The sequence below is a fragment of the Trachemys scripta genome, chromosome 6 (genome assembly GCF_013100865.1).
Source record: "Trachemys scripta elegans isolate TJP31775 chromosome 6, CAS_Tse_1.0, whole genome shotgun sequence".
Classification (NCBI taxonomy): Eukaryota; Metazoa; Chordata; order Testudines; family Emydidae; genus Trachemys; species Trachemys scripta.
Genome location: NC_048303.1, coordinates 49117558 through 49131037, shown reverse-complemented (window position 1 = coordinate 49131037; position 13480 = coordinate 49117558). Strand labels below are relative to the sequence as shown.

General features: G+C 39.8%; 1 protein-coding gene across 2 annotated transcripts in view; it reads right to left on the bottom strand.

Moving 5' to 3' along the window:
- Nucleotides 1-13480, bottom strand: part of XRCC4 (X-ray repair cross complementing 4) — a 283894-nt gene that overhangs the window by 113175 nt on the left and 157239 nt on the right. For both annotated transcript variants that reach the window (XM_034773169.1, XM_034773170.1), the window contains exons 5-6: nucleotides 12376-12528; nucleotides 11249-11355 (exon numbers count right to left, since the gene is read on the bottom strand). In XM_034773169.1, coding sequence (XP_034629060.1) covers nucleotides 11249-11355; nucleotides 12376-12528 — 260 coding nt within the window. The remainder of the gene's footprint in view (nucleotides 1-11248; nucleotides 11356-12375; nucleotides 12529-13480) is intronic.

Here is a 13480-nt window from a genome sequence, read left to right as displayed (position 1 = left end):
ACTCCGAAGTACTAACATATGTAAACGTATATGCCAATTTATCCCATTTTATTTAAATTATGCCCTGTGTAATCTTGAGTGCAGTTGTTAGACATTGTCTCTCTATAAAGGGCTTGTCCTGCATTCCTTGAAACCCAAAACTCCCTGGCCATATAAAAAAAAAAAACAACAGGTACCTAAAGTCACTCCATATATAGGCACCTCAGTAACTGACTAGATTTTCAAAAGTTTTGGGTATCCAACAGCTCACTTAGGTGCCCAACTCTATGTACCTAATTTTTTTTAAAATCATAGTCTCAGAGGTGTGTCATTGGGAGTTTTTGAGTGGCTGAGGAATACAGAATTAAGCCTAAGGGTTTCAGCATGTTGGTTAATCCCAAGTGAGTTAAATCAATCTAATAACTCCCATCTGTGAAAAAAGAAAAAACATTTATTAATTTATAATTATGAATTGAGTTGGGAATGTGCAGAAAGATTAACCCACCTGCCTGTAATCATACTTTGCCTTATACCCATCATTCTTCAAGCACAGCTCAATTTCTAAAGCAGCACTTAGCAATGTTCAGGATTTACAGACCTATATTATCATTCTGTCTGACCATATACCTGCCAAGTGGAGACTTAATTCATCCTTAGTGAAAGATATCCAATTTCTGGAATATATATTATCAAATACCAGAGAATGTTTTGTGATAAATCCAAACTGCCTTTCCACACGTAATTTGTGAAGCTTGGAATCTCGTGAATTAACTCTGAGGTATTAATAAAGGCTTTGGACTTGTCACATTGAATATGTGATATTTGAATGAAATAAACAGAACAGATAAGTAACCATGTATAAATAGGTTTTTGCAACAAAGGGATCCATTTCTTTCCTCAATATCACATACATTTGATTCTATTTCTCTTTTTTTATTTTAAAAAGCAGAATGTGGAGTTTATGATGCTCTTGGTTTGGCTTTGTGTCTTTTCTTCCTTTTAATGTATACAGTAAGTCAAAGCACTAATACTAATAAAGCCACTGCTGACAACTCCAATTTTGAAAAGTGCTTCCTTCTTGTAAGGTTACACATCAGTAGATGTTTTTCAAAAGAATTGTTATACAAAATATAACGTGTGATTGCCTGGCACAAAGGTTTTTGAAGAAACAGTTTCTCCTTGGAGCACTTCTGTTTATTAGTCGGAAATGCACACTCTAAATATGTCACATTTACCCCTAGAAACAAATAGGAAATAGCTAGGAGTTTGTATAACAGAAGATGAATTTAGAATGAATTTTACAGGGTAGCAATTTTTGTTATTACTTATTGCTGCTGGACCGTTTTATTTTAGAACCCTTTTCCCATGTTCACTATGTTTTACAAAGCTTTGGCACCCAACCTCGAGTGTGTGCATGTCATTTTATGCAGATCTAGGGAAAGTGCCCTGTGGAGAGCTTTTCATCATGAAGACGAAAGAGAGCTTCCAGGCTTTCCAGCATGAAAACACTGTACCTACTTTTCAAAGATAGAAATTGTCTGGTAATGGCAGTTACCAGTGCGCCGTGGCATCATGCCAACCATTCATATGGATTTTTTTCATCACTAAGGACTGACATTAATTAAAGCTTCCTTTTAAAAATTTAATTTATCTACTTCAGTACTTCACTGTCAACATCTTTTATACTGATGTACATGCTGCTTCTTTGAGGATAAGAACTAATAATCCTTGGGACAAAGAGGGAACTAATTTTATGAGAGAACCTATCATCATGGATGAGAACTTAAATTCAAAAACAGTAAAATGAGCTATACAGTAAAAAGTTGAAGCACATTAATGGATTTTGGGTATAATATAAACCCAAATGAACATAAGGGAACCTTTCCATTGACTTCCGTGGGCTTTGGATCAAGCTCTTTGTATAGAACAATTTTCTTTATTATAATTATTGCATGTATTATGGGGCTTTTGAGTTCATATACATTTAAATGAAGTTTTATATATATCGCCTATTGTGCATCACAATACCAACATTTTTCTTTATCGTCATGTTTCTATTATTCTTATTTTTAAAGGGCTTCTACAGCAAATGAATTATATAAATTGTACTACAATACTTGAGTTAGAAAGATTAAACAGATATTTTGGAGCGGTCTGAATAAATCACCTTCTTCCAGGTTTACTACTCATTCACTGCATTGGGGAAGAGCATAGAATAAACTGACAAATTCAAAAATTCCCATTAATCCTTTCTCACTCAAAACTTTACAGTTTCGCTTTGCAATTATTGCAATAGGTAGAAAAAGATAGCAAAACACTTTTCTTTCTATGTCATTTTTGCACAACTTGCAATCAGACTTTCATCTACCCCAAATCTATGCACAAAAAGGCATAGACTTTCTAGGCTAGTACAATTTGGATATTCATTAAAATAGTCACTAAATTCAAAATTTAAACTAAAAATTAGGAGTATGCTCCATTTCCCCCCTCAGCTTCTTTCAACTGGCCAGAAGTAAGATGCCTATTCCTCTTTCCTATTTTAAGCACTGATCAAAATTCACTAGAAATAATCTCCCCAAAACTTTTAATTTGCTTGACTCATTAGTAATGCTTGGCATTTATGTGGTGTTTCCCACATCCAAAGCACTGTATGGATATTAACTAATAAACCCTCAACATCCGTCAGGTAGGTGGATAAATATTATCCCTTTTTACAAATCTGGAAAAATATGGAAAGATGGAGTGACTTGTCCAAGGCCAGTATAAATACATCGTAGAGATTATTAGAACTCAGGACCTCCTGACTTCTAACCCCATACTCTCAAGCCACCTTATCTGATTCTTTTCTGATCTATTAGCCCCAATGTACAACCCTTCTAAAATTGACAAAAGGGCTTGATTGAACATGACCTTACAGATCAGTTCAAGGAGAGTGTTCAATGCATAAAATATAGTATGTAAGGAAGCACAAAGATGTTTGTTGGATGAGCAGGTAAACTGGTATCAAGGATCAGAAGATCTTGTTTGGAAGAATGACTCAGAGAACCCAAAGTCTGGCCTGGAAGTTGTGTACTTTGTGAGAAAAATCAGGATAAAATCAAGTGGAAAACACTGATTTCCACAGTTCTCTATCTGAAACAGGCTATACCACAAGAGTTATGACAGAGCACATGAAATCTAAAAAGACACCATATCAAGGATAAATATTAAAAATCATTGTTTTTAAATTTGCAATCAGTTGCAGGCATTATGTTCTTCCACCAAACTATAGTTGAGTATGCTGTTCTTTAAAAGGTCCCAGAAACAGGATTTTCTAGTCTGTGAAATCTAGTCTGGCTTTGTTGATTGCATCTCATATGCAGCCTTCTTCAACAGCTGAAAATAAAGGTTTTATCCAGTTGCTCAGGATTATAGAACCTGGCTATCAGCTCTTCTCAACAACTCTCTAACTCAAGAACTGATTCTTCCCATTGATGAAAGGATACTTCTGCAAGTGCTAATTCTGTCAAAAAAACCAGAGCTGCTCCCTCCGTTCTTGGAACATGAGTCCTGTTCAAGAGTTTAAGGTTTTTCAGACCCAAGGTTTTGATTCAGACCCAGGTCTACTGTAAAACAACCCACTTGGACCAGCACTAGCACTCAGGAGACACACAGTGGGTCAGTACATTTTCAGTTCAAAATTCTTTGTGAAGTATGACTTACGGCTAGGTCTTTCTGGCTTCATTCTTCCAGGTCACTCTCAAATAGAGTCAACTAGTGCCTAGAAGAGCCATTAGTACTGTTGTGTGCATGTGATATGCTAAAGGAAAAGGAAAGCTACTGACATAATTTTCCTTCACCCTCCTAAAAAAAAAGTTATATTGCTTCTTTATTTGAATTGCTCTTTTATTTTATCATCATCTTAAAATAGGCAAAATTAAATATATTCATGGAAGTACATCAGGGTTAGATGTTAGAATCCGGTGAGTTCATGTTTTTTTTCGCAAATACAGATGTAAGTGAATATAAAAATAAATACTGAAATAGAATCTCGACAACTAGTGCTTTATTAATACATCTGATCCCATAATTTGCATACAAAAATCAATGGCCTCTCCCCAATTTTCTGAAATGTAACAGGGCAGTGCTGCAGTGAGATGCTGGGTCATCACTACAGTGTAGTGAGCTTTCCAAAATATACTACAGAACATTTGCTAATACGAACCAATGTAGTCACAACTAAACTATAGTTATCAAATAAAATGTTGTGATTAACTATTTGCTTATTTGCTTACTCATAAAATTCAGTGATCCACAATGGTTCTTTCAGTCATCTCTGCAAATTATTGATGTTCTAGTAGATTTATTCAACAGCCTGCAATAGCTCATTCAGAGATTAGGACTTTCAATTATACCACAATGTTAATATCGATATAATAAGGAATGTGCAATAGAAGTGACAGGTGGATGCAGAGTAGGCTGTTTTCAAATGTTAATATAGCTATTTTATATTAACTTCTTCCCTAATGCAACATTTGGAACAATAGGATTGAGAAAAGAAAATACCAAGTTTGTGAAAGCAGCACTATGTCTGCATTTTGAATCAAAGACCTGGTGTACTACACAGATGGGAAGCAGTTTTACAAATGTAAACCCAAAGTGCTTCCAAATGTCAGGTTACAGTTGAAAGTAGATTTTCACTACAATTTAAGGAAAATGCATCTAAAATCAAAAGAAAAATCTGATTTGCTTCATTTAAAAACAAAGAAAAGAAAAGAAAAGAAAAGAAAAGAAAAGAAAAGAAAAGAAAAGAAAAGACAAACCAATTCCAATTACATCTATTTTGGGGTAGGGGTGGGGAGGGGGAATCATTTCAGCTTGAAATGAATTAAAATGACCAAGTTCTAAACTCCTTAAAATAGGCTTTAAGAGAGAAGCCCTGACAGACGGCATTTTAACAGCAGCAGCACAGTTGGGTGCTGTTATAATAGACATTTTTTTAATAACTTGGATCAAAGCTTAATAACCAGCAGCATCAAGCCATTGGTGGCTTGGACTACACAAGAGAACTAATTAAATGTAAAGAGCCATAGCCTCAAGAAGGCACAACATGTAATCCCCAAAACAGGAACCTGAGTGAGAGGGCTGAAAACATTTGCATTTTACAACACTGGAAAATGGCAAGATGCTCGCTATTATTTATTTTGGGCATTAGACTAAGTTTACTACGACTGCCTCGAAATGTGTGCTCATAAGCAAATTCTATAGAAATTTACAGGAAAATCTGAGGATTCAGTGGATACAGGTTCTTTCCATAGAGTTGCCTGTGTGCTGCAGAACATAAGCTTCCATTTAAACATGATTGTAAACCCCGCTCAGAATATGGAGCAGTTACTCCCATAAGTAGTTTCTCTGATATCTGCTTATGGGAGTAGCAGTTCCCCAATGTGAGTAAGGGGTTCACAATCCAGACCAAAAACATATATTTAGCCCTTCTAGTGAAGGAGATCGTGTTTACACTATAAATCAGTGCACTATTGTCTCGTTTCCTCCACAACCAGCTAAATAAGATAGCACCATCGGAGATCTGAACATCCCCTTCAAAGGGGATGTTCAAAGTGAGCATCACTTCAAAGGAGTGGTTGGCAAGTTATGCTGTGCTCTGGATTATCCGTGTCTAGAAGGTGGGCTAAGGCACCATGGGTATGTGTACCCCTGAGGGTATGCAGAGCTCTTCCGGGGGTACATCAACTCATCCAGATATTTCCCTAGTTTTACAACAGGCTACATGGAAAGCACTAACGAAGTCAGTACAGACTAAAATTTCATAAAGAAAAGGACTTGTTTATACTGCTCTAAATACTATACACTGAAATGTAAGTACAATATTTATATTCCAATTGATTTATTTTATAATCGTATGGCAAGAATGAGAAAGTCAGCAATTTTTCAGTAATAGCATTCTGTGACACTTTTGCATTTTTATGACTGATTTTGTAAGCAAGTAGTTTTTAAATGAGGTGAAACTTGGGGGTACGCAAGACAAATCAGACTCCTGAAAGGGGCAGAGGAGTTTGGAAAGGTTGAGAGCCCACTGGAAGGGGCTGAAGCTTCCTTGTGGGCCTACACAGTTAGTCTCTGGTAGAGTGTATGATAATAGTACAACCTGAAGTTGACCACTGTGGATCAGTACACTTGGTCTTAATCAGAGAACAAACACAGTCTCTTGGCAAGCAAAGGATGGGGAAAAAAGTATTTTTTTTTTTTTTTTACCACTGTTGCTATCTGCTAGAAGCACTAATGAGTCCAAAAAGACGCTGGGACTATATCACCTTGTTGATCATAAGTAAGGCTGTGAGTTTGTCACAGAGCTCATGGATTCTGTGACCTTCCGTGACCTCCTTGACTTCTTCAGTGGCCAGTGCACCTGGCCAGAGGGCAGCTCAGGCACCAGTCTCTGCTGGAGAAATCTCAGGGCACTGCGGCCCACTGCCCAGCAGCAGCAGAGTTTGGGTGTGGGGGGGGCAGGGAATTGGGGCACGGGATGGGGTGAGGCAGACTCTGGGCAGCACTTACCCAGGAGGCTCCCTGGAAGCGGCAACATCCCCCTCACTCAGCTCCTAGGCGGAGGTGTGGCCAGGCAGCTCTGTGGGCTGCCTCCGCCCAGAGCACCGGCTTTGCAGCTTCCATTGCGCATCTGCTGCTGCTGAGAGGGGAAAGGTGTGGAGCCAGGTAGGGAGCTTGCTGCACCATCAATGTACTTACATATTATTATTATTAATTATTTTAATTACCGTGCACTTAGGAACCCTAGTCGTGGACCCCATTGTGCTAGGTGCTCTACAAACAGAACCAAAAGGTGGTCCCTATCCACCCAAAGAACTTACAATCTAAGTATCAGACAAGAGATGGACAGGGGTGGCAGGTTTGTAGAAATTTTGGTGGTGCCCAGAACCTGACCCCCCACAAACCCTGCCTCCCACCTTCCTAAGGCTCTGGGAGGGAGTTTGGGTGGGGGGAGGAGGTCTGGGGTGCAGGCCCTGTGCTGGGGATTAGGGTGCAGGAGGGGTTCAGGGTGCAGGCCCTTGGAAGGAGTCTGGGGTGCACCCTTTGGGATGGAGCTTGGGTGCTGGGTGTAGGCTTCAGGCTGGGACAGGGGGTGGGGGTGCAGGAGGTGATGATGGGTGCAGGCTCCGGGCTGGGGCAAGGGGTGGTGGTGCAGGAGGGGGTGAGGAGTGCAGGCTCTGGGAGGGAGTGCAGAGGGCTGGTGTGCAGGCTCTGGGAGGGAATTTGGAGGCAGGACGGGGTGTGTGGAAAGGGGGGGTGCTGGCTCTGGGAGGGAGTTTGGGGATAGGAGGGGGTGCAGGGGTGAGGGCTATGGGGTTTAGGATGAGGGGTTTGGGAGGGGGCTCAGGGCTAGGGCAGAGGGTTGAGGTGTGGGGTGGGGCTGGGGATGAGGGGTTCATGATGCAGGAGGGGATTCAGGGCTGGAGCAGAGGATTAGGGTGCAGAGGGGATGAGGGCTCTGGCTAGGGATGAGGGGTTTGGGGCGTTGGAGAGGCTCAGGGCTAGGGCAGAAGGACAGGGTAAGGGCAGCCTACCCTGCCATTAGTGGATGGGGGGGCACTAGGACCCTGCGGCAGCAGTTGATGCGGGGAGCTGGCAGAGCAGTCAGCATGAGCTGCAGGCTCCAGGGCCCGGGAGGGGGTGCGCGGGGGCAGCAAGTGGGGCCAGGGGACACTCCGGGGAGGCGTGTGGGGGCAACAGGCGGGGCCGAGGAGAGACCCAGCCCCAAACATTAGTGGTTCCAGGCCCCTGGGCCCTGAATATTGCTGGAGCCTGGGCACCACGGGCCCATACAACTCCCCACCCCTGGAGATGGATAGACAGATAGATGGGGGGAATACCAGGAAACAATGAGACAATATTGGTCAGCATCACAGGCAGTCATCTCAGCACACCGGCAGCATTAGCACTGAGTCAATAAGGTGCCAGATTCTCATCACATTCACTGATACCTAATAGCTGTGTGAGCAATAGCAATGAAAGTGACCACAATATTGTAAATTTCTCCTGGGTGCAGTTGGAATTCTATGCACTTCAGAAACAGCAAGTAAAACAGAAATTCATTCTTCCACTACTGGAGTGCTTTGCAATGGAAGGGGAGATTGTAGTCTTCTTCACCGGTGGAGCATTTTGCAGTAGCACCACAGTGAAATTTGCAAGACACTGGTTTCTGTGTTTGCCTTATATTAATATGCCTTCTAATTCAACCATAATTGTCACTTTTTAAAACACAAAGTGTTAACTTAATGTTGTGTAGATTTGAGGAAAAATGTTTGGATATTTCTGTTGATGCTGGCCAAGAGCCATGAATTAGGCACTGCAGTTATAAAATATTCTATAGATCATGTAGGCTTGCACTGTCCAATATTTTTATTGCAAACAATGGAAAGACCTAGATTTCTACAGGTTAGCAAATTGTTGCAAGGAAGGGACCCTGACACAAACCTCATAAGATCAATATATCTTATATTTTGTGGAAGATACAGGAGCTTGTTTTATTCTGTGACTCTACTGTTACCCATGCAATGTTAAATTCCAGATCTAAATGGGAGGAAAATGTAAATAAATAAATAATTGAACAGGATGTAATAGAGAGACAGAGCCTGGAGTACTGGCCCTGGTGCAAAACCTGATGCCTAAACCACATGCTGTGAGCCAAAGTCAGGCCATGTATTAAAGTAAATGCTTACAAAAGTTCACTGTCCAATACATGAACTTAACAAAGTTGCCTCTAACATTGCTAAAACATAGGTGTTCCTAAGAAGTACTAGGCACTAGATATTTACATAAATATATTTCAGAAGGCTAGTATAGATACACCCCAATCTAGTACAAGATAAGATCGTTTGATAGAATAATGAATAGGGATGTTTTGTCCAAGATATCAGGACAAGGTACAAGTGAAAGTAACAAACAAATGCCATGAAATATGCAAGGTGCTACATAACTTGTTTATCCCAGTTGTTTGTCTCAGTCTATAAATGTCAGTGTACCTCGCCTTGTGTGGCCGAATGGACAGCAAAAACTAACACTGCTGACCATGCCGCTCCTTGCCATGGGGCACTCATGGGTGAATGTACTTGTACAAGTTGTGCAAGTCGTTAGGACTGTGCCTTGAGGACAGTAAACCTTCCCAAGTCCCTTTGTCACTGAACTGTGCCTGTGGTCTTTCCCTAGGAATAACATCGAGGTCTGCTTAATTAGCAGTCTGCGCTCTCTGCTAGTGCTGATAACACCAGAGCTCCAAGGACAGAAGCACTAAGCAGCTGTAACAGCTTAGGAGCCTTGACAGTGTTGCAGCAACTTTCCACCCCAACTACACAGGAAACATAAGAAAAAGTTATTAAAAAAATAAACGTAGGTGTTTGCTCCAAGGAGTGGGTATTACAAGGAGAAGATAATACAGTCTGGGAAAGCATCATCTTTTAGGCCTAAGGTCTATGGAGCCTGAAGATGGACTGTGTGCATCTTCCCCTCTCTCCCCAAACCTCATCCCTGAACCACTCACCTCCTCCTCAGGGTTCATTCAGTCCCCACCCATCCCCCAGCATAGATCCCTGGAAAGGTGAAAAGGCTTGAGTAGGGCACTGGGAAAGGAGGGAAATACTGCAGAGGCATATGTACACTTCTTCCTTGTGGGAAGGGTAGACCATGTATGGAGGAAACCTGTTGTGCCCAGAACCAGGCAGCATTATCTGTCTCCAACTTTACTAGATGTTCAGTGTCACAGAGTTAACATTACTATGAAAAACTTGACTTTTTAAACGCATTACTTTGAAACTGTTTGTTGCCTGAACATTATGTTCATGTTATTTTCTCTGCTTATTCATAGAAAGCAATTCTGAATATATCTGACTTTCACAGGCAAATGGAGTGAACATGTTTCATAGCTCAAAAGATTATACACGTGCTATTCTCCCTACAAATTCAGGCATCAAGTTCAGTCTCTCATGCTCGGCAGTTAAAGGAAATGCTACACAGATGTCTGTCATAAAAATGCTATCTAGCAGCTTAATTATTACTGGATCTAGCAAAAAGTTGATAACTGAAGTCCTTTCCCTTCTCCGTGCCATTTTACTAAATGAAGTATTCCTCAAGACACTGTTTGTGCCACGATGAAATACAGATTGAAAGCAAAGAATTGTCTATTAAACAGATACCTTACCACTACCAGCTAGTCAACAAAAAATTATTTCTTTGGATAGTGTCTGCACTTCATATTGTTTCTTCACTTAAATGTGTGCTACAAGGCTGGCTACTTTCTAAATCTATTATCTGTGTCAATTGTGGTAGAAGGTCTTCAAAAAACCTGTACACCAATACTACAGAGTTGGAGACTAATCATGTTATGGTGCTGACCTCAGCTCCCACTGAAGACAACAAGCATGTGCACTAAGTCAGTTATCTGCTTTTATCTTTCTTTGATTATCTTACCCTATAGTAGAGATAAATGGCTCGGGTGAGAGAAACCACAGAAAACCAATAATCCTGAAGGGAAATCCTTAAGTATGTGGTACCTGTCAGTGTAAGGCAGTCTTTATTCCCTGACAGCATTTCCTCTACAAAGAGTAGAGGGCACACCAAGCTGAAAATTCGTATGATGTAAAGTTTTATACAGTGTATTGTGAAATGGACAATCCCTATACCATGTACTCCCACTTCTCCAGTCCTAGGCAGATTATTCAACTTAATTTTCACACTCAACTACCTGAGGCTAAAAGCACCCCAGTAAATTTCAATGAATTCTGCTGGATGTTATAAAAATAGTTTTGCTCCAATTGTGCAATACAAAAATAGAGCAAAAAACTCTCCTGATGAAGTTAAAACTTTTTTTTTTTTAAACAGACTATGAACTGTTAGCAATTACATTTTAAATCACAGCAATCTTCACGTGTTCATAATGATTCCTGGAATTTAAAATGTAATTGTTGACAGTTCACAAGCTGTAAAATGGCTATTAGTTATGCAAAGTATGTAATTTGTCATTTCATAAACAATGACATTTCCTTCATTTATACTACGTGCTTTTTAAAACTTCCTTTCTTTAATTTGAAATGTCAGCATTATACATTGCTTCAATAGAGGGCTATTTTTTTAATGCTTGTAAATTGGCTTGTCACAAAGCAATTTGTCAGGTAGTGTTTTATCTTCATTATAGTTTATTCATGTAAAGTAATTGGCCTACTCGTGATATCACCAATAAGCACAATATATTCCATCTTACCTGATGCTAATGTAGAGGGCTGTGCTAAATTTTCACATTCCTCATCAGTGCTGCCATCATAATCTTTCTCTCTTTCAACAGCAGTTTGGACTGTAGCCATGCTATCCCTAGAACAACAGAAAGGTAATTTTCCATCTGCCATTCCTGCAACATAGCTGCTATTTCTACAGTACTTTAAAGACAGAGGTCAATACTAGGTCCCTATCCTAAAGAGTTCACAACTTAGATAAACAAACTAGATAGATAATGTCCTAAAAGGAAGTGGAGTCAGACCGGATTAAAACAATGTCATTGATTTAAAGTGTGTCTCTTGGCAGTTCCATGATTTTTTGGTTTGGATTTTTTTCCCCTAAGTAAATGTTATTTGCTTCTTAAGTAAATATTTCCAATCACCTCACTATTAACACTTCTCTAAGGAGGAAAGCCATTTTGGAATAAGAGAGTTTTTAAGAGGTACTTGAGGAACTAGTGGAGGCAGGTTGGAGTGGGTCTGGGAATCAATTGTACTCTGACACAAAACACTATCCATTTCCACCCCACCCCCATCAAGAAATAATTTCAAATATTGTAATTTCAAATATAGTTACAGTTAAGTAAATCTTTGTATTCAATTTTAATTAAACACCTTTCATTGAAGCCAAAGCACTCACAAACTTAGCCCTGGTCAGTGCTTAGATACAAGACATTCAGTGACACCCCAGGTAGTGGCTAGTTGACTCTTCCTTTTGAGTCTACATTTAACAAAGCACCCCATAACATATGATGGGGCATGTGCTATTTGAGGTGCCAGCCAAATGACATTCCTCCTGCAGATTCAATCAATATGGGGTTGTTTCTGTCCTGAACTATTGCTTCATGTAACCACAGACGGCTGAAGAGTTGCCCGAGTAAATTCCAAAGTTGGCTGCTCTTCAGAGATGAGTGAAGTGTCCCATTGTATATTTACTATATTGTATTTAAAGCACTTGGAAGCCTTTAAAATCTAAAGAAACTATATAAAGATGATTTATTAATTATTACATTGAAACAATGATTATACCACCATCTATTAAAACGTAGTAAATACAAATGAAACCTATGTATGTGTCAGGCACGACAACAAATACCTTGGGCAAATTAACAAATACCTTGCATGTGTTGTATCCTCTGCAGGTTCCTGAGCTTCTTTTAACAACTTGTGTAAATTTCTTATCTTTGCTTTCTTTTCATTGAGCACAAGAATAAATTTTTTGTAAAGATCTGCCTCCAGTTCTTCTTTAGCTTCCACACATTTTTCCAGCCTAAAACATAACAATAGTTAATATCGTCATATTTTACTAACAATGTACTATAGTAACACCAGCCCTCCTAAAATGTAATTTGGAAGAGAGGTACATTAGAATGGTCATTATGGATTACTCCACCTGAGTAGGAAAGATAGGAAATGTGGCAAAAGACCTCCTTGGCTTAACCATGAGATCTTGCATGATCTAAAAAATAAAAAAGAGTCATATAAAAAATGGAAACTAGGACAGATTACAAAGGATGAATATAGGCAAACAACACAGGAATGCAGGGGCAAGATTAGAAAGGCAAATGCACAAAATGAGCTCAAACTGGCTATGGAAATAAAGGGAAACAAGAAGAATTTTTATCAATACATTAGAAGCAAGAGGAAGACCAAGGACAGGGTAGGCCCACTGCTCAGTGAGGAGGGAGAAACAGTAACAGGAAACTTGGAAATGGTAGAGATGCTAATGACTTCTTTGTTTCGGTCTTCACCGAGCAGTCTGAAGGAATGCCTAACATAGTGAATGCTAATGGGAAGGGGGTAGGTTTAGAAGATAAAATAAAAAAAGAACAAGTTAAAAATCACTTAGGAAAGTTAGATGCCTGCAAGTCACCAGGGCCTGATGAAATGCACCCTAGAATACTCAAGGAGCTAATAGAGGAGGTATCTGAGCCTCTAGCTATTATCTTTGGAAAATCATGGGAGATAGGAGAGATTCCAGAAGACTGGAAAAGGGCAAATATAGTGCCCATCTATAAAAAGGGAAATAAAAACGACCCAGGAAACTACAGACCAGTTAGTTTAACTTCTGTGCCAGGGAAGATAATGGAGCAAGTAATTAAGGAAATCATCTGCAAACACTTGGAAGATGGTAAGGTGATAGGGAATAGCCAGCATGGATTTGTAAAGAGCAAATCATGTCAAACCAATCTGATAGCTTTCTTTGATAGGATAACGAGCCT